At 46.8% G+C, this 20480-nt stretch overlaps 1 protein-coding gene across 7 annotated transcripts in view; it reads right to left on the minus strand.

The window, feature by feature from the left end:
• tns1b (tensin 1b) overlaps positions 1-20480 on the minus strand; it is a 123020-nt gene that overhangs the window by 43745 nt on the left and 58795 nt on the right. For all 7 annotated transcript variants that reach the window (XM_076160495.1, XM_076160493.1, XM_076160492.1 and 4 more), the window contains 2 exons: positions 13444-13482; positions 2089-2130 (listed from right to left, as the gene is read on the minus strand). In XM_076160495.1, coding sequence (XP_076016610.1) covers positions 2089-2130; positions 13444-13482 — 81 coding nt within the window. The remainder of the gene's footprint in view (positions 1-2088; positions 2131-13443; positions 13483-20480) is intronic.

A 20480-nucleotide genomic window follows, 5' to 3' on the forward strand; every position in this document is an offset into this window, starting at 1 on the left:
GTGTTACTTTGCACACACCCGCACACACACACACACACACACACACACACACACACACACACACACAAAATCAGCTGACTGTAGAGCTTCACCCCTAGTTTATTTAACCCATGCCTGCTCACCTTGAGTTTTCACATGTATGTATTTTAAAGGACCTTTATTGGTAGTTTGGTCCTAACTCACTATACTTGCTTTTAACTGCGACGCCTCCATGATATGCAATTCCACGGTGAACCACAGGGGACAGTGCAAAGGTCAAGACGCGACAGACGAACGCCCTTCTTCTGTCTTGTTCTTGCATGAGCACATCTACAGTAACAGTCACTTCCTAAAGCGTTGTCATTTGTTTACCATCTGACAATATGAGTTGTCAGGGAAGATTTTCCGGCAGAGAAGGCTCAGTTTTGATCTAGTGGGTAAACTTTGTAACGCTTCTAGCAAGTATGTAAAGGATGACGACACTGAAGTTTAAAGCCTTAAAAACCTTACAGTCAATCACACAGATATCCAACAGGACCTCATGTGAACTTCAGTTCCTAAAGACTGTACTGCATCAAACCCGTCTCTCTCTCTCTCGCTCTCTCTCTCTCTGTGTGACCCTGGATGTTGATCGGCTAATTCAGTGCAGGAAAATGAGTCAAAGAGCCAAAAGCAAAACCAAACAGCTCGATTCTCATAAAGTCATAAGACCTTCAAACATTTTTGTGATCTCAGACGTCACAGAGGAACCGCACCGCTAAAGCCCATGACAGGCCCAGCAGCTGCACACACACATGCAGCATTAATAAGTGTACACACACACACACTCACACTCCTGTACAAACCATATGATCTATGCCACAGTCATTCCCTTACTCACACACACATGCACATAGACTCATGCTTCCAATAATGGTGCATGATGGTTCTGCCCCTCGGTTGAGGTACAAGAACAAATTATGCCCCGAGATCAGAGATTCTGCGATATGAAGCTTTTGGAGTAGCACGAGAAAACACACACACACACACACACACACACACACACACACACACAATTATGAACAACAAGCTCACTCTCCTGCACACAGAGGTTGTACACACGCTGTAACATTATAGATGAGACGTAAAGAATAACAAAGCAAATTACAATAAAAGCAAACACACACACACACACACACACGCACTGGTTGTCTTTGTGTTTATTTTGGTGCTTGGGGGGAAAGTGGGTGCTTGGCTTTGGGTGGTAACTCTAAATCAGTAACCCGATGCTTCCTTTCCCAGACAAACTACAAATCACAGGAAGTTGTGTCATAGTGCCAAGTGAGTCCAACTGTGGTCACATGAACGGCCTGAAGGGACGGCTGATTTATTACACGCACACACACATGAGGCAAACACACCAACCTACACATGTAAGACCGGACTAAATATAAACTCACATAAACTAAAGCGATTAAAGCTGAAGTTTTACCTGTAAATGTCCCTGATTTATTGCCCATTAGGTGTTGGGAGTGAGAAGCAGATGGAGTCGTGACGTATAGAAACCCTGCAGACCTTCCTGTCTGACCTCACATATATCTGAACTCACTTTGCAACATTTGGCAAGCGGTGTACTTCCGTGTTCTGCTCGTGCCGTCTGAGAAGAACTCAACAACACACTGCAGTCATGTGAACCCTTTACCATGCAGCACACACACGTGTATCATGTCAACACTGCAGTGCAACATCATGGCTGCCATGACCCCCTGCAGCAGCTTCAGTGTCCTCGTGGAGAGAAGTGAAACTGAAAGTGTGAAACTGTTATCCCCGTCTTTATCTCTGTTTAGATTCGTGTGGAGACAACTCACAATTCTTAACAACCAATCCCGCCTTCTAAAGTGAAGGTTTGTGCAGACACACACTCACACACACCCTCACCAAGAACGAAAAGGTTGTCGCCGCACCTTCCAGTGTGGGGGCGTTGGTGAAAAGGTATAAACACGGTTACCTTCCAACTCCAGCCAGACAGACTTTCACTCCATCATTAAAGCTCTTATATGTGTCAGTTACCCAAACACCACAGACGTTTGGCCCGTGTGAAACATTGGTGTGTGAAAGGAAACAACTCACCATGGTGTCTACATGTTTGAGAGGGAGATCACTGCTTGGTGCCTGTAGAGAGAGAGACAGAGAGAGAGGTCAACATTTTGCCTTAATTAATGAAACACGGATCACTTTGTGTAACGTCACATCAAATCACACAACACAGCTGGACGAGGTGGCAACGCTCATTGCCGTTCTTTGCCCGAATGTGGCCTGGAGCGGAGAGTGGAGCCCCACCCTGAACGCGTGGGACCGTCCATAATCTCCCTGCGCAAATATTTACACAAAGAGACAAATCTGCTTCCATTAGCCAAGACCTGAGAGTCCATCCAACCATCCTCGCTACAACGCCATATACAGCTATGGACAGAGACGGAGGGGAGAGAGAGCATCCAGCTGACAGAGAGAGAGAGAGAGGGAGAGTGGCAAGAAGAGAGGGGAGAATGAAAAGGAACGGTGGGGTTGAAGGAGGGCTGGATACGGTTTGGACATGCTGACGGACGAAGTGAAGATAAACAGAGAAAGAGAGTGAGACAGGCAAGCGAGCGAAGGGGGCAAAGAGAGCCGGAGGTAGAGAGGTGAGTTCATGGCCGAGAGGGACAGAAAAGAGAGCGGAGCCATCAATGATGTCATGAACGTGTGTGGGCTTGGCAAAGTTTAGACGAAGCACACACGGAGACAGAAAGAAAGAATAAGAGAGAGAGAGAGAGAGAGAGAGAGAGAGAGAGAGAGAGAGAGAGACTTAATGTTAATAGGAAGAAGCATAGAGTGTTAATACGAGCTGTGCAGCCTGTTGTCTGCATCATTTCCTGTTTATCCTGATCTTCTTAGCCCTAATTTAGATTTTCCCTCCCTGTGACTGGAGTCTTCTACGTCTCTCACCACCTGCCACGTCTCTTAACTGCGACTGGTTGGTTTCCTCAGACGACAGCGGCTTGGATGTGGAGGAGATAAAAACATCTTAATCATTTTCCCTTCCTCAGCCTTTGACTCATCCAGGTCATTAGAGGAGCCGTGTGCAGCCGCAGCAAAGCACCCTGGGGGACCGACACCTACACAGCCCAGTGCATCGCTCCGGATTCCGATCATTATTGAAATATCTCCAATTCTTTCCGTGAAGTTTTTGACACATTTCATAATTATGCAAATATTTCCACACCTGGAAACACATTCTCTAATTGCCCGACTCCAGAAGCTTCCATGGCTGTAGAATCCCTGTTTACACGCATTTCCATGGAGTTGAGCATGAAATATTTGGCGTATTTGGACCCCCTGGTATCAAGACTAGACTGAAGATCTGTCTGAATGCGTTTGTAAAGGCTGAGCAGGCAAACGGTACGCTAGGCTGAAGATGTTATTCTTATGTGATCATTAGTTTTATTTGAGGATCGCTGCTCTCTGAAGCGTTCCTGGCCTCTTCACCGCGTTGTTATGACGGAAATTTGAGCAACTGTCTGGAATTAACAAAAGGGCGCAAATGTGAAAGTTGAATATCACATTTTGGTTCTGAGCTCAGAGTCCCAGCTCACACAGAGAGCTGAAGGCTGCGACACCCGGGGAGCTCGGGCCTCTGTCGAGAACTCGGCTGGAATATAAACAGCGAGTCCAGCAGGGGAAATTATAGTCTGGCTGTACTGGACCCAGAATACAGACTCCAGAACGCCCAGACAAAACCACTAAGCAGGGAGCGAGAGAGGCTTCAGCACGATCCCCCAGACACCAGGCTCACCATGCTGCAGCGAGGCGGCCACCGAAAACCAGAGATGACCGAGTCCATTTCCAACATGATGGATGCAGACACGCTTTCACCATTTTAAGACATCTTTCACTTCACAACTTCCGCCCCCGCTTGTCATTTCTTGTCAATCATGGTGTGTGTGTGTGTTTATGTCCATGTGATTACGTGTGTGGTATTGTTGTTGTACTTGGACAAGTGGAGCCGTGGTGGAAGAGGGCAGGTTGCTTCAAGGAATGAGGGGACAGGAAGCAGCAGGCTGATGTTTGAGGCCCGAAAAAGCAGAATGTGGATTTGCTCTCAGGCCAGAACTTGCAGCCGCAGGCATTTGATTTGATTTTTTTTTACACAAATAGAGCCTATTGTGTGTAGAGAGAAACACACACACACGCACACGCACACGCATCTGTGGTCGGTGGTTTGGTGTCTCTCTTTCACCGTGCATGTGTTGGGATTGACTGAATGTGACCACATGAGATCGAGTTCTACACATGTAACACCGACGCTGCTTTGCCGCCTAAACACTTTTGGTTGCGGAAGCGGTCACGCCAGGAAAACAACTTTTCAGGATCAGAAACCAAATAGAGATTTTGGGGAAATGCTCCAACCAGATCTATATTGGTGAGAAGGAGGAATGAGAGTCAGACTGTAAGGTATCACGTATGATGCAGGTCAGGATAGTGAAGATGGTTGGATGGTCGGAATCCTAGGGACGATGTGATCGATTCCCTCCTCTCCCTTCCCCACTCCTGCCTCCACAGCTCCTCCCACCCAAGAACATGCCACTTGATTGAATGTGTTAAGTGATGGTGTATGTTTGGGGGGGCTAAAGGGTTCCCATATCAGATACCATCAGTAGGAGGCGCCTCAGTCTCTCCCAGAGTTCATGGGTTCATATCAGGAGGTAATCAGTCAACCGATCGACCAAGGGCCAAGCATTTTCTCTCACCGCTCTCCATCTGAACCACCGCAGCTCTGAGGGTGGTGAAGGCATCATGGTCTATATTTGGGTATCATGACAGAACGCCGCTGCTATGTCTGCTGCCTACAGAACGTCTCCATCTAATCTCAAACGTCGTACAAGACGAGCCAGAACGCCATCTTGGCTTTGAACACACGCCTGCTGCAGACTGACGCAACGCAGATGCTTCTAAACAAACACAATGTTGGAGCAGGAACAAAGTCATGGCAGTAGTTTCTGTAAACATGTTTAATCTGAAGCTGTTTGATTATTAGACTGAAGCAGCAGACCAGGGCGAGTTCAGAACTTACAACCATAGTGAAAGACAGATTTGGATCCATGTCCAGAGGCCAAAACCACGTTTGGGGTCGGATAAAGAAAAGATGAGGACATGCGGTGGTGTGTGTGTGTGTGTGTTCTGGTGTGGAACGCTGACATTCAAAACCTCAGCAACCGGACAGTAATGCACTTATGCACTTACAAGCTGACAGAAATTCAAACTCAGAACAAAAACAATAATGTGATACAGATGCGGTCCAAAAGAACAACGCGAACTGGAGAAGTCCAAGACTCCCACAGCACCTGAACGCGGCATCAGAGCAACTGTAACTGGATGAAACAGGCAGAAACATCAAGATCTCTCCTTGAACATCCTTATGAAGAAGAGAAATAAATCAGCCAAAAACTATGCAGCACCTGAGGGAAGGCAGAACAAAAACCAGATGGATGCATCGCACTGAAATATGTACTTCTGAGGGGAATATGCTGCATGTTTGTCACATACTGTAATATTCAGACAGGGAAAACACACAATATCCGCACTGGATGCTTGGATTGTCTCAGTGCTTGGCTACACCCTCCGCTCAGAGCCGTGCCACCATCTGGACTCCAGTCTGCCCAGAGTCCTGTTGCAATTTTCTCATAGGCAGAGCAAAAATACAGGGTCGTGACCTCTTCAGTGTGGGTGCACAACGCAGGAAAAGTGCTGACAAGATGCTTTTCTGCCCTTCAGGAGTGAGTCTGTCCAGCAATGTGCAGACTATTTACAGGTCTGTTATGAAATATCTGAAATGGCACGCGAGCCGGATTTCTGTCCTGCACACTGAGTGAAAACGTTCCATTTTCAATGTACTGTCTCTTTCAAACAGTTCAGAAGAAACAAAACGTGGCAAGATTTGGTCCTTGGGGCGTGAAAACTTTTCCAGCATCTCTAACAACACTGTGCTGCACAATCCAAACACATCTCCCCTCTGTTAGCTTAGCTGCTACGCTCTGTGGGTGCTAATATGTGTCATTTTGGTAACATTTTCCTTTCCACAGCATCCTAGGACCTGACGGTTGGAAGTGGTTTTTCCCAACTTCATGATTTAACAGAAATAGTGTTTTACATCATAAGAATAACATCAACTGTGGAGATAAATGCAGAGCAAATTACTCATAAAAAACTTTTCCATGAAGATGAGTTTGTTTGGGTCAGTTGCAATTGCGCAACATTTCATAGCTCACAGAGCTCGTCTCACGCTGGCTTTGATGAGTCCAACATGTGGTCAGAGCTCAGAGGGGGTCCGCTTGGATCTGCTCGGGTGTCGGGCCGATTCTTGCTGCAGACCTCCACCCCCACATGTGAGCGTGTTCACATGCTGAACATGGAACTGCTGATTCGAGCCTCTCTTCATCTGTGTACAGCCTCATATCAGGCAGCTGTCGGCCATAAGAGTGTGACTCTCTTCCTCACCCTGTCTCACCTCTTCATCTACACCCCCGTCGCCGTGCCATGTGCTTGCTTTCACACGAGTACAGTCACTGCTTTGACCATTTCACCAAATTATAGCCCAGTCCTTAAAGGAAAGCAGAGGAAAGCTGCTGTGCTGGGAGTTTCCCGTCCAGCGGCCGGGCATGAATGTAGCCAAAACAGAACCTCTGGGGAAACGACCCAGAGCTAAATATACAGCCGGGCTAAAGACACAGCCAAGCCCAGTGTGGACAGCAGGGCAGGGAAAAGGCACTGCTTTAGTGGGAATGTATGTGTGTGTGCGTGTGTGTGTCAGAGAGAGAGGGAGAGAGACAGAGACAGAGACAGAGAGAGAGAGAGAGAGAGAGAGAGAGTACTATCTGAAAGGAAACAGGCAGGAGTGATTGGGAATGTTGGAATGCTTCAGTGTTTTTGTTTAGGTAGTGAGTTGGCTATGCATTAGCTGATACTGTGCATAGTGTGTGTGTACGCATAGTGTGTGTGTGTGTATGTGTGTGTGTCTGTTTCTAGGTCCCTCTCTATCCCTTGGTGGAGAGAGTGTAGTGTAAGTAACCACAAATGGGAAGTTCTTCAGTTGTTTGGAGTGTATTCTTGTGTTCATGTGTGTAGTTGTAGCTGGGTGTATGAGTCTAACCGCGGGTGAGTGCTAAGTGCCACTCATCCTCCCCCATGCCCCCCCGCTCCCTCATTCTCCCTCAAAAGCCCCTGACTTTCTCAAGACATTTTTTGGGAAATGTTTAAAAACAAACACACACAGACACACACAGACACACACAGTCACACACATCTATACCATCTGGACTGGCACAACTTCTCCAAAAATGGCTTCACAAAGGCCAAACTCCTGTGTTTACTCTGTGTGTTGGACCTGATCCCATGCTGAGAGCTCAGCTGTGTTCGACCTGCCTCCATGTTTCAACAAGCTGCCTGAATGACGCCTGAGCCTCTGCCCAGCTCTGATGAGAGGTGACGGAGCATTCCGTGCCATTCCAGCCGTAATGAAACCAAAAAGATGAAAAGCATCGCTAAATGCACAATTGCCAGTTTTGTCACACGAAATCATCTTCAACCGGCCTAACATGCAGAGGGAGGAACACAGCAGAAGAAGAAAGACGCATTCTGTACATTTTGAAAGTGAATTCTCGTGATGAGCCTGAGGCCAAAGAGTGAAGAGGCAGGAAAACTGAAATACTGTGATGTTTGACTCCTCTGAGATCTAATGGCTTCTTAAGTTTTCCCACCAAAACAAAGAAGTAAATCAAAGCCACCGATCAGTGGGAAAGGTCTGGGTTTGTGAAGAAGCTGCTGTGTGGCAGGAACATGGAGCACTGACAGGACTGACATGTGCTCCCAGCTGCAGACGGGACACAGAGTCATCTACGGCCATAGAACACAGAATTGAAAAGCACTTAGTTGCAAACTATCTTGGAATATGATTGGACCGCAGACAAATCGATCCTGAATCGGTTTGCAGATGTTTGGGTCGATACGCACGAAACTCAAAGAGGTTTGATTACACAGATGTTTGAATGAGGGGAGAGTTCAGCCTCAGCCGGCACTTTGGCTTAGAATAATCAAACTTAACTTCAACCTTAAAATACTTTCCTTTGTCTAAACTTTCATGACTCAGGATTTCTATAAGGTGAAGTGGGAACAACAAGGCAGACAGACAGGAAACAGGACTATATAGGTCCATGGCTGATGTGTCCTACAGTGCCTCCTAGTGGGATCAAACACTAACTACAAGCTTCATTCTGGGGCACTTGAAGCCTCAGTCCCTCACAGACTAAATCTCTCAGACACTCATAACTCCCATTTACTGGAAACAGCTGTTGATGCGTTCCTGTGAAAGTCTCAGGTATGAACGATCCTCCGTCCTGCAGTGACAGAACTCAGCTCCGCCCCGCGTTTAGACAAAGTGGGCCAAAACATCAGAATCCTTAGTATTTAAGGCAAAAGCCCAGCTGTTTGGCAAACCAGCCTCCACAAATGTTTTCCCCTGGAGCGGCTGCCTAAAAAGGCAATCCAGCGGCCACGACACCGCCAATTCCCCTTTGATTTAGAAGATACCGATGTGATGTCGAAGGTGCGAAACCTCAGCTGGAGGGAAGCTGGGCGTCGCCTCCCAAGGCTGCTGGCTCCGATGCACAAATACTCCAGAGCCACCGTATACAAGAGAGGAGACAAGATCAATATTTAGGTGTGCATTATTTAGCTCTCAGAAGAGAGAGAGAGAGAGAGAGAGAGAGAGAGAGACACACACACACACACACACACACACACACACACACACACACACACACACACACACACACACACACACACACACACACACACACACACACAGCTGTTCCTCTCTCATGCTCCGTGTTCGTCATCGGCAGCTTTCACACAGCTATGTCCCAGAAATGTAAACACACTGCAGGAGAGGAAGGCACAGTGCAGGCATGTTTGTGTGTGTGTGTGTGTGTGTGTGTGTGTGTTTATTCCCAGCCACAATCCCCTGGAGTTGGCGCTTCTAAAATGCCAGGGATCCCTTGGGAGCAGTGGAGAGGAGAGCTGCAGGGCCTCGCTGTGAGAAAAGCTCTGGAGCCGCCCGTGGCCTTAAACCACCTTTGACTCCTGTGCGTCTCTCACAACCCCCCTCCCGTCCCCTCCCTGCCTGTCCCAGCCCGTCCCCACTCACACTCAAGCGGACCCTCGGTTATGTAACCAAGAGCCGAGTCCAACATGTGAGAGAAGAGGGAGCCGACTTCTTTTCTTCTCTGAAAGAGGGAGTGAGAGGAAGGGGGGATGACTCAGTCACACCCCCCTCCCCACACACACACCTATAAACAAGTTGCACTCACTTCTACACTGTAGTTTTACTCTGGCCATGTCCAAATAGGGTAATTGGAGTTCATCCAAGCCCCTGATGAAAGAATGAGCCGGAGCAGTTGGGGTCTTATCTGGCCTGCAGTCGTCATCGCTGCACTTTGTCAGAGTTCTTGGCAAACAAAGACAGAATCTCTCATATATGTGAAATATAAGAAGTCTGGCTCTGGTGTTCTGTGCTTTATGTCCCAATTTATTCTCTGGGTGCGAGGCCCACATGAATGCAGACACTCTGACCTGAGGATCAAATGACTTCACAGAGGAGAATGTGCATGGAAATGTATTGTTTTCATTTTTTGACCTCCGTGATGGAATATAGGAGCGGTAATATCTGCCTGTTTCTACAATTCAGGGGTCACAGATATACATGAAACAATGTCTCTCCCTTTAGGAGTGTCAATGATGCAGGAACAGCAAAGGTCCTCTCTCTCTCTCTCTCTCTCTCTCTCTCTCTCTGCAGAGTGGTTTAGTAGGAGTAGAAATGTAATACAAACCAACCATTCACAACCACATCTAAACAAACGGGGCTGACGGGTAGAGGGAAGAAGATTCTGCCGTTCGATAAGCGGTGATTACTCAAGTTTGGAAAGGTTAGCATAATGAAATGAAGTGAACCACAGTCATATTCTGCTGTTCCGTAGTTAAAGCTGCCCGTAAAGTCCATTGTGCTGAGGTCATTTTCTGTGCATGATTCTGCCACCTGATTTACCCAAAAGACCCTGGACTTCTGTTTACAAGCCCCGGTGTACCCGTTACTGAGGACTGGAAACTGCAACACCAGATCGTTCCTTTTTAATCTGGTTTCTCACGGCTTCCATTCCCTTGTTTTGTTTATCTGCATCACAGATTGTAGCTTTAATGAGACAGAAAACTTTCCAGCAACTGAGTGATTTCCCACTGTGTACGAGCCTCTCCTCCCATGTGACCCGTGTTGACTCGCCGCCTGCACACTCAAAGCGTTTGACCGTGAGAGCCGCATTTTCTCACAGAGGCACCCCGAGGTCTTACGTAACGTGCCGCAACGCGCTGATGTTAGACACTTATGAAAGGCAGACAGGAGAGAGAGAGAGAGAGAGAGAGAGAGAGAGATAGAGGCCTCCCTGCTCTCCCTTCATTATTAAACATGTCCATTTGTACGTGCCGGCTTGTTGGTAGACACATTCCCAGAGAAAGGGGATCGTATGTCATTACAGGATGCCGGCTCGCTGCTTGTATACAGAGCGTAATTGGGCACATCAGTGAAATATGCTGGGTTCTAAACACGGGGCTAATTGGACCACATCTAGACCATCATTGCCCTGCAGTTATAGTCATTACTAAGCAATGTGCTGGCCCCGTTCCCCCACTAGACAAAACCCGTAAAAGAGAAGCTGGTTGACGTAGGTGTCGGTGGTTTTGGGCTCTCTGAGTTGTGTGTGTGTGTGTGCATATCTCTGCTTGTGAGTGTGTTTGTTGTGTTTATATCTGTAGTATACCTCATCAGAATACCCAACATCTCTCCTCCTCTCTCCATCCTCCTCGGCCAAATCAAACCCATTCCTGGCAGCTCTGGCTACGCCGTGACTGCACGGCCCAGGAATGTTCCCAGCATGCTCTGCAGCACGACTACGTGTAGGAATTAGCAGGATAGGTTCGGTTTGCTCACTTCTGTCGGCGTCACTGTTCGGATGGACGGGCCAAACACACCTCAGCGCTTACTACAGCCTGACATCACCTGTTTCATTACAGAGCCATCTGCACACTGGGGTGTTAGTGACTGACTGTTGCTATATTTGGATGAAGAACGAGCAGAGAATCCTAATGATTTGAACGAGGATGTTGAGGCCACTTCTGTTAGAATAACACTATGATGTAACTTACACTGCTGGTTCAGTAATAGTCCAATAGAACTAATAGAGTCTTAATACAAGTACTTTAAAACTTTGATTACACTGTGATAGGGGCAGTAAATCAGCTTCTTAAACATGTTAATTCTAATGACATCACCACAAATTGAAGGATGAATACTCAGACTAACAGACTGACATGTAAACATCTTAATCTCAGTATCTCAACATGCATTTCCTCATTGGGAAGACGAGAGATTGCGCAACATCACATGACAGCGGTGGACTCCTATTGACTCAGGCTTAATTGCATTTCTCCCTAAACTGCAGTGAGGACAAATACCTCAGTACATTAATCCAGCCTTTCAAAATAAAACGAACACGAGCACAACAATAACAGCTGCATCCATCCAACACAATGGAATGCTACTCTGGATAGTATAAAGCTATAGAAGCTATTTATCTTTCCGTTTGAATAATGAGTGTAGAACAATAAAGAATGTGACAGCTTTAATGTAGATCTGCAATTACATGTGTTTATGAACATTTATTATGAAATTTAGTGCTGCAGATTTGAGATTTTTGGCCAAGTTGATATTTTTCAAGAGGCAACATGAAACATAATAAACAGGATCCGACTGAAGCCAATTAAATACGGGGAAAACATATGGTGGCATTTATTGGCTCATTACAGAGGATGAGTAACGGCTCCATTTCCACTAATAAATGTGTATTTGTGGCCCTTTGCTGTTTTGGATCCAGAATATAAAAGGCTCATATTTTCCCAGCCTTTCCACTCCCACTAAGCTAATATACGGCCGATGGCGCAATCGCTCTGCACCTGAGCCCAGCAGTGAATCATGCCGGTCTCTGTCTGCGAGGGAAGGAGATGACCAAACAAGGCGCAGAGGAGAGCGGATACACACCTCACACACACTGCAGCACTGATGGCAGGTTACACTCTTCTGCCTGCACACAGACGCTGCAAACTTCAGCAGTGTTGCTTTGTTGGGGTTTCATTCCTCCCCGTTGTCGTTTGGTGGTAAAGATCCATCACCCAGTGTTTTACATCTCAGCTCATCAGCCTTTATGAGACTAATCAGCAGCCACAAAAGGCTCTGGGGAGGTCTCGTTTGGCAAGAGGAGGAGAGAGGAGACAGGAGGGAGGAAGAGCACATCGGTCTCTGCATTCATTACAACTCATCAAGGACACAGATTTACTGTAAGTGTCTTTGACGCTGCGCTCTGATCGATACAGAGACGCACAGCAGGGATATCACAGAGAACTACCTGCACTGACACAAGCAAAGTCACCCACAGGACAGGAAATACACTGCCATAAAACATGATGTTAGTTTGATCTGTTTATTAAAGTGTCAGAGCCGTCCTGAGAATATTCCCACTTTATACCAACAGCCTGAAACCTATGATAACAGTAACACACATGTTCAGACTTGTTGGCAATGAACTGTCAGTATTAACGTCAACAAACTACAAGTTAACTTTGAGGGATTAAGTGTGAGTTTAAGCCATATGTGTGCCATGAAATCATACAGTAACTTCTAATTTACTGCCTGTCTGTGTCTGAGGCTCGGGTCAACAGTAGGTCTATAAAGTAACCCAGAGTCTTTGGCTCACAGTGCTCGCCATCTCAAACAGATGTCTTCATGTAGAAAGCATCTACACTACAAACCCTCTGCAGAGGATAATGACATGTTCCTGCTTGATTACTGCAGCTTTTATTAAAGAAAAACACGGTTTGTCTGTATGAGCGGTAAGAGTACGGGGGATATTTGCTTTGCTTTGCCAAGTACCAAGCCATTACAGGCACACAAGAGCGAGAACGCGCGAAGACGAAGAGAGCAAAACGCATCCAAGTCTAACAAGACTCCAAACACCAGCACCAAATAAGGAAACGGAGTGAGCAAAGGCTTTTTATTGCCCTTTGCAAAATCACTACAGACCCAAATGCTTCCCGCTTTATCTCATGTCACTGAAAAGGCAGACGGACCTCAAATCAATGCAGATTCATGGACGGAACTTCTGTGTAACTCTTTCCCACTTTAAGTACTCCTGTGTTATCTGCCTTTGCAGCTGTACTGCCTCTAACTGGCTAACAGAGGCTTTAACTTAAGTGAATGTAGTTTATAACACGTCTCGTGAGGAAGATAAACCCAATGTGGCAGAGCAGCAACATGGCAGCAATAACATGATGGGAGAGGAATCAACTTACCAGCTCATAATTTGTCACTGGGACACAAGATGAAGACACCTAGAGAGAAAACAAAACAAAACAAAACAAAGGTCAGTCACATCGTTGCTTCATTACACTTTAACATAAATCACATTTTAATCATAACTCAACAAGAAGTTTGGCGTTTTATTCTGAAGGGGCCACCAACTTAGTCACCTGACGTTGTGTTCTCATTATTCCAGCGTCATTTCTAAAAAGTGTGTTCATAAGAAATCATACCTACACCAAGGCTGAGCAAGCCAAACACAACTCCTGCGTAGGAACTATACTAACTAAGTGAAAGAGAAAGAAAGACAATCTCCCAGGATCCCACCCACCAAACCTTTATAGGTTCATCCCTGATCCAGTCCCCACCCAACCACCAAGTTTCATCAAAATCCATTGAGCCCTTTTGAGTAATCCTACCAAAATCTAACTAACCAACAAAGCACACAGCCTCCATGGTGGCCTTATTAGCAGCAAGCAATGACAAAGAGAACGGGCCGTATTCTGTCTAATTGAGTGTAAAAGTGTTGGTGGTGACCCGGTTAAGCTCAGCAACAGGCCCACTGTAAAGCCAAATGTTCATCTGGCCATCTGGAGCTGGAGATCTGCAGTCCCACAGAACTCATGATCTGTCCTGGACTAATCCGATTAGCGCTCCGACAGTTTCCACAATCATTCCCTGGGCTCGTCTCAAAGCACGAGGACCCGGGCTGATAAACAGGAAGCACGTAATGATAATGGCCTCAAATAGGACATAAAGAGGAAACCTTTCCAGAAAAAGACGAGCGCCTGATGAGCGTCCAACCCTGATGAGCGTTCAGCCCTGATGCTTCCTTCCTGTGCGTGTCTGTTTTCTGCCTCTTGCATGTTTCAGCGTCATTTCTCAGCGGCGACAAATTTCATTTCCACCAGTTTGTCACCAACAAACGTCAGAAGCACAGGACACCTTTTTATTTAAAGAGACGCTGACCCTGTTGTCCTTCTGTTGTCCTTCCGTTGTCCCGCCCCCTTCCTTTGTTTGTGTCTCAGATGTGTCTGCTGTGTCTTGTTTTAGCTTTGAATGATTAGACCTATGAGGTTATCTCAACCATTGACCTTTAGAAGCACCTTTCATCTTTGCTGCTACTCCACATCTCTCCTTATCCCAGACTAATTGTGTCATAGCATGAACAGGGGGGGCTTCTGCTGTGTTGGGGTCTGCTTTGTGTTACACTTTGAAGGAGGCACATTCTTCATCTACCCACACAATCGAAAATAAAGTCGGAAAAGTCGTGAAACCGCTCGCGCTCCAGTTAGTGAAACTGGTCAGAGAGTTAAAAGTCGTTCTTTGACATCATATAAAAGTGTGTTCGGAATGCTCAAATCCATTTGACCTATATTAAAACGCACCACAAACAGCTTGCCTATTTAAAAAGTGAGACACTGTTAATGTGCTATGGACCATTCCCCAGATGCAGATGTTTCCAAATCGGGCTAAAATAGCAACTGGAGCGCCGCCGCTGTGACGTGAGGGTGCGTGATTAAATTCACAAGGTTGGAAGATGAAGAAATGACTTTGGATGATTTCATTGTTGTCAGTCTATCTGATGGTTGTTCCACAGGCTCCGATATGATGTTTATCTGATTGTGACGTTTCAGTAGACAGACAGTAGAAGCAGCTGAGGCTCAGACACTCCTTTACTCTCACAGACACACAGGGACTCTCAGGACGCTGCCGTGCTTGAGAACTTTCTAGGTAACGGAGACGAGACAAGAATCTTAATATTCTGTAGGGACAACGCGTCCTCTGTGAGTGAAGGAGCAGAGCTAATGAGAGCGCTGGGCACTGCTGTCCATCACTGTTGCCCCGTCTGCCCAACTTGCCTGATGGCATCCCGGTGGAATGCGTCCCTGTTTTCCAGAGCAAAAAAAATAACGTTGATTGCTTGATGCCAGGATCCCTCAGTCCTCAGTGAAGATCATCCTCACCAGGTCGGCTTTCAGGCATTTTTCTTCCACCAACTTTTGGGGTGGACTACGTCTCCAGTTGACAGGTTACAGTATCTCAGTCTGGCTCAAACCGCCGTCATTACAAGTCATATTCCCCCTCCCATAGGCTCCCATCAGACCAACCCCCTTCCTGCTTTTCCATCCTCATCACTCCACATGTCTATCTCCTCTCTGAGGCCCTGCTCCTCCAGGTGCCCCCTTCCCCCCCCCAGACTCCTTAGGCCTGGTCAGTGTTTTCCTCAGCACTGATTCTGCCCCACATTCTGCTGACAGCCAGTGCACCTGCAGTCACACACTTATTCACACTAGCACCTCACCAGAATCAGCTCTCACCCTAGTTTTCCAACAGATGCAAGATGGGTCATTCTATACAATACAATGAATGCTTGCTTGACTTGACAATCATTGATTTAATGATTGTGCCATCTGATAACACATGATACTGTGATGATTGAATGAATAAATGTTACTTCATGGATGGGAGCTGACCTTTAGCTGAATGTCATGTGTAGTAAAGAGTACATCATGTATTTGTGCTGCACATGTAAGCTTAATTGTGCTGGCAGAGTGTGTGAGGACATTGAATGCCGTCGCCAGCGTGGCCGCAGTCATGCAACCTTAGCCGTAAAGGTCAGACTGAGGGTAGGTGGTCTCTGCCCACACCAGAATGGCTGACATTCTCTCCCATGCTAAGTAGTTGCTTCCTCACTTGTTGGAGGTTGAGTGGAGTCACAGGCTTGAAGCAAAGTCAGGACTTCCCAGAAACCACAGGGAATATTTATCCAAACACACGGTGTGCAGGTGAGCACTTAACCGTGGTCAAGCCACAGGTCAACCAGAGGGAAACCACCATGTGAGAAGCACTGGACAGAGGTGCCAATAGATGGATCTGGAGGATGTCTGACACTGTGAACTTCCTGGTGCTGGAAAACACTTCCACAATCACATTCAATCTTATTTCTTCCACTTGTTTCTCCTTGTGGTTTGTTCAGTCATACGTCTCCATAACAGCCAATGAAAATAAAAGTCAAATGAAGGAAGAAACAAAGTGTTTTTAGGCTTGTAGTTCCAAACAAGAGGCTAAAGTTTGAGTTTGACACAGAAAAGTGGGCGTAAACCCAGATAGTTGCTTTAAAGCTACTTTGGATCGTGTGCACGCCACAATCGAATTGCTCCAGATATGTGACCGGACTGAGACCACTTCCTCCAAATGGTTTGGGTGCGGTGGGCTCGGTCTGCGTCCGAGCGCCATGACCGCATTCAGACATGCCAAACGCACAAAGATGGGAAACACACCGCAGTCCAAATGAACCCGTGATGGCAGAATTAGGGCCTCTGATGGGAAAGACCAACAAAAAATGGGGAGTCGAGAATTAAATCAGGATATTGTGAAAAGAAAAATGATACAAGAAAAGCTTCAACACAACTGTTTCACTTCCCTTAAACTACACAATCACATGACTACACCAGTTAAACTCAAACACAGTGGATGAGTTGCCGGGTTGGGAGCTGTGCCTCGAGGAGACGTGAAGCCTTTGTCGGCGCTCTGCTGTGCGTGGGGAGCAGGACGGCCGAGCGAAAGCGCGTGTTGATGCTACCGAGGGCGTTCAGATGAGTGTAACACAATAAAGGCTGATTGTGTTGTAGCATTCTCCACATGCTTGTGTTAACAGCATTAAACCAGGGGCTGCTCGCCAGAGACAAAAGTCCATGTGAGACGTCTCCGGCTTGTGGGACGGCGCTCATCGACTATCAACCTCCTGCTACTGACATGCTCCAGGCACACAGACTCATTATGCAATAACACACACACATGTCTGAATATGCTGATGAGCCGCTGATGACACGATCACAACTGAATTTGGAATTCATGATTTAAACAACCTGTGTGTGTGTGTGTGTGTGTGTGTGTGTGTGTGTGTGTGTGTGTGTGTGTGTTGTTGTGGCGGCAGGGAGAAGCACATTCCGGTTGCACTTTGAACCATCACCAGTTGGGAATTGATTGCCGTGCAGGTTAGTTTATTTCCAACGCTGGAAAACAGACGCAGGGCGGCGAGTTGCTCCTTAAGCTTTCCTGGACTCTGCACGGGCGTCTAAACACACAGCTGTCCTGAGTGCTTTTATGTTTATCCAGATCCTTTGCATCTGGCACGTCCCAGCAGAACTATTCAGTGTGCAAATTCAATTTGTGAGGCATAACTGGTAACAGAAGGCTCTCTGTGGCCGTGATGCTGGAGTGTGCCAGAGTGTGGGTCCTTATGGACTTATTGGGATGTTATCAAAGCTCAAAGGAATGAAGGAAGAAGAGGGTTTGCTCCAAGTACCCATGCTCTAAAGATTGAAGTGCATCTGCTTCTCCATCTACGAGCAGAATATGCATCGATGTGCTAGAAGACAGGAGCATGTAGGGAGGAATGTTGAGCTCAGGTTTCCTCTCACTCTATGGAATAGTGTGAGAGTTTATGCTCTCTGTTTTTGTTGTGGAAAGTTGTAATTTATTGAGCAGATAGAGCGGTGTGACACGTACACGGCTGCTCAGGGCTCCACGCACACGCACACACACACACTCCTCCTCGGCTCAGTGCTGAAGATTTATACTTCACAGCAGAACACACAAGTCACAGATGGATGTGTGTGTATTCATGTTTATTTTTGGTCCGTCTATCTGTTGGGAAGTGAATGACAAGATTATGATTTTGACTTCATCAAGCTCGCTAAAGAAATTGAGTCTTCACAGCAAAAACGGAGAGAAAATGTAATGAAATCTTGAGAGATAGAGAAGAAGCGACTCATTCATTCATAAGATGCAGCACTTTTTGAAGAATGAGCCCCGCCTCTTCCTGCTCTCACACATCTGCTTAACTAAATCAGTGTGTTCCAGTTCCCATCTTCCAGGCACTGACCAATGATCACATAAAGGCATGGCGAGCAGGGACAGATGCAAGACGCAGCGCTGAGGTTCCTCCAGGACCAAGGATCGGTAAAGAGTGATGTCCTCTGTCAACACAACAACACTGTATGTTTGTATGCTTGTGCATGAACACGAACCCCCACAGGCCTCTGACACTCCGTCTAATCCAACCCTGCCATGTTTCCTCTCCTCAGCCAGGACTCAAGTGGCCTTCTGCCGAGCGGAGAGCCTGTTCACTCTCACTCCGTCTTTGTTTAACAGGACGGATGGCGTGGAGAGGGGAGAAGCTACGACTTGTTTCTTTTGTTCCACAGTTACACCAGGGGTCACGCTCCCTTCCCAGGCGCTTTCAGCCAGAGAGCCTGTATTTACCAGCGCAGTGATTTACACATTTAGCACGGCTCTCACTGTCTGGCACCAGGCCAAGCAGGCAGAGGACAGCGAGGGGGGGAGAGAGAGGGGAGAGGTGAGAGGGCGAAAGGAGAAGGCAGCCATGTAGAACTCGGTATGTATGAACCCTTTGGCATCCGTAGTGAAATTCCCGCTGCTGAAATTCGTACTAGAAGTAGAATTTAGAGGAATCGAGGGACGTCATGATCGGGTTCGCCAAACAAACCCCGATCCAACTCATTTCCCTCTCAGAATGTGCTGATATGGAGGCCCCGATTCAATATTTAGACTCTGATTTAACAGCGCACACTTCAGCTGCACTACAACTCCTCTGACTGATTACATTTGTATGGGATGTATTGTATTGTGTTTAACATCCATGTGGAAAGCTGAGTGGATGTGAAGCGGTTGTAGCTGTTGTTTGACACAATATTGAATTTCCCCTGCAGTCTTCAGCACTGGAGTCAAGATAAAGTGACATCTGCTGACGGACACACACCATCAGTCAGGATGCCTTCAGAGAAACCGCTGGCTGCTGTTTGCACCCATCACAGACGCTAAAGAAAAGCTGTTACCTTCACAACTGCTGTCTGGATTTGTAGATGCATAAACAGACGAAAGACAAAGCGTGATGGAGCGAGGGAGAAAGGGTTGGAGGGAGAGAGAGGAGCAGAAAAGCCCGGAGACAGCTCTGAATCAGTCAGGAGGCCGTTTGCACTGAAGGAGCAAACCAAAGCAAATAGATAAAATGACCCTCAAACGACAGGACGGACTGCTGGAGCAGAAACAAAGCGGTGCCATGTTCAACAGCAGGAAATGAACACCATTCATTCTGATAGATTACATTTGATGTCTGCCTCACCGTGTACCCAAAGATATGCAGTACATCAACCACATAATGACATTGTGGTTATTACAGTTTTTCAGTGAACGCTTTAGAAGCCTAATCTTTGATCGCTGTGATGTTTGACGCCATATTTGTACACGTGGAGTAAAAAGATAAACAAATGAAAGGTGATTTATTCTCTGAAGGGGTTCTGGCTGCAGGCTGTGACTCCATGTGGGGAACGTTTGGGGAGGCAGAAGGTTCTCATCACGCAGGGAAAGTAGACAAGCTGAGGTGAACCTGCGCCAAGAGCAGACCTTGCTGGCATTCAGCTCTGTGACAGGAGTTATAACTCTTAGAGCCAAAAAGCCCCTCGGAGGGAAGGAACAAGCAACCCCAACACGCCTTTACACCTACGCTCGCAAGTATTTGGTAAGAGATGGATAGGCAGGCCTGGGTTTCACCTCTCGTCCTCTTCATCTCCTCCTCCCTCCTTTTCTACCTTCCTCTCGTTTTCCTCCCCGCTGTTGTTTTTCCCTCACGCTTGCATCGGCCGACAATGAGAAACTTTGCACAGATAAAAGGAGTTTACAAGCTCAGATATGCATGGCAGCTGCGTGACCCGGCTTCTGAACGCATCAATCACCACCCCGCACCATTTCCAGTAGAAATATGACTGCAATAAATATTAATAACACAGAGAAGAGAACGGCTAAATCAACAGAGGGAAGTTGAGTTGGAACGCTGGTGGCAAAGGTGGCCTCTTAGTCAATGATGTGATTTTCTTTGTACAGCCAAGCACGTGTTCTGCTTTGTGTTATGTTCCTTCCTTTTTAAAGCGTAGGAAAGGAGGGGGTATGGAGTGAATACGGCCAATGTTACAAACTTCTGATTGATACAATAAACATGCATGAA

The sequence above is a fragment of the Genypterus blacodes genome, unplaced genomic scaffold (genome assembly GCF_046128005.1).
Source record: "Genypterus blacodes isolate CSIRO-AG114 ecotype Tasmania unplaced genomic scaffold, CSIRO-AGI_Gbla_v1 ptg000106l_1, whole genome shotgun sequence".
Lineage (NCBI taxonomy): Eukaryota > Metazoa > Chordata > Actinopteri > Ophidiiformes > Ophidiidae > Genypterus > Genypterus blacodes.